The sequence below is a fragment of the Silene latifolia genome, chromosome 8, assembly GCF_048544455.1.
Source record: "Silene latifolia isolate original U9 population chromosome 8, ASM4854445v1, whole genome shotgun sequence".
In the NCBI taxonomy this organism is placed as follows: Eukaryota; Viridiplantae; Streptophyta; class Magnoliopsida; order Caryophyllales; family Caryophyllaceae; genus Silene; species Silene latifolia.
In genome coordinates, this window is record NC_133533.1 from 7,625,960 (window position 1) to 7,627,108 (window position 1,149).

General features: G+C 39.3%; 1 protein-coding gene across 1 annotated transcript; it reads right to left on the minus strand.

Annotated features, from left to right (window-relative positions):
• LOC141594586 (putative F-box protein At2g02030) lies at window positions 1-1,149 on the minus strand. Its single transcript, XM_074414595.1, has one exon. The coding sequence runs from the start codon at window positions 1,147-1,149 to the stop codon at window positions 1-3; it is 1,149 nt and encodes a 382-aa protein (XP_074270696.1).

The following is a 1,149-nucleotide window of genomic DNA, read 5'->3' on the forward strand; positions in this document are numbered from 1 at the left end:
TTACTCTATCGCGAAATTCTCAAGATCATACCATCTATACCAAGAAAACCGTGAATTATCTTGCTCTTGGGTTTCCACGGAACTTTTAAACGGTTTCACAGGGTGTAGTAGGATGCTACCTCCTGCTACACAAGTCCAAAGATTGCCGTAAGGGTAGTTTTTGGGAAAATCATGTGTAGTAAAACTCCTTGTATTCCAAGCCGCCTTCGGATTTTTATGGTTAAACAATGTCAACTGTTTAATTTCATCACTTTCCGCCTGCCAAATGAACAAAGTTGGATTGCCTTTCAAGGATGTCAAATAGTATCTGATTGTCCCAACGTCCGTGATGGGTATTGTATCAAGCTTGTAATCTGTGAACACCTCGCGATTCAGATCAAAAGCAGCCACGGTTAGCACACTAGTATTAGCAATTTTATTGTCATTGACCCAATAAATCACTCCATCGAAGCAAAACCTATTGTGGCTTCTCCAATAAAGCGGCTTCATACTCACTTCAGAACGTAGAAATTCATACTCAACCGGTTTCCAATGTTTTGATCCAACAGTCAGTATCGCGGCCTTGGTACAACACTCTATGGTTCCACCATAAAGACTCAAAACCTTGTATACCTTATTTACTTGATCAAAACCTAATGCGTACCAAAATCTGATATTACACGCACTATCTCTAGTTACGGCAGGAAGCTGGATAAAATCCCGGGTCTTCAAGTTAAAAAGACCGACACGCGTTGAAAAATAATCAAAGAGACATATAAGGTCATTACATATATTGGACATGTGATTACATTTGTGGCGCGAGAGAGCATTAGCGAAACATTCATGATTCCCTATTATTACCTCCTCTCTACTTATTTTTGTTGTCTTTGGTACAATCATAGTCGTGTTGGAGGTGATCTTATTATCGGAGAGCTCGTATGAGATAACCGAGTCGTCTCCCTTAATCATCCTGTGTGACACAAAAGCAAGTTTCGAATGTTTATCATATGATTGAAAGTGTTTAAGCATGAACGCTTGTATGGTTAAAGTAGTATTCCAGTGTTTCGAAACAGACTTGCATCTTGACAGTGGTTTCGGTTCCAGCCGTGACAAAATATCAATCAGAAGCTCTTCAGGAAAGTTTTCAGATTTAAAGCATGTATCATTCAT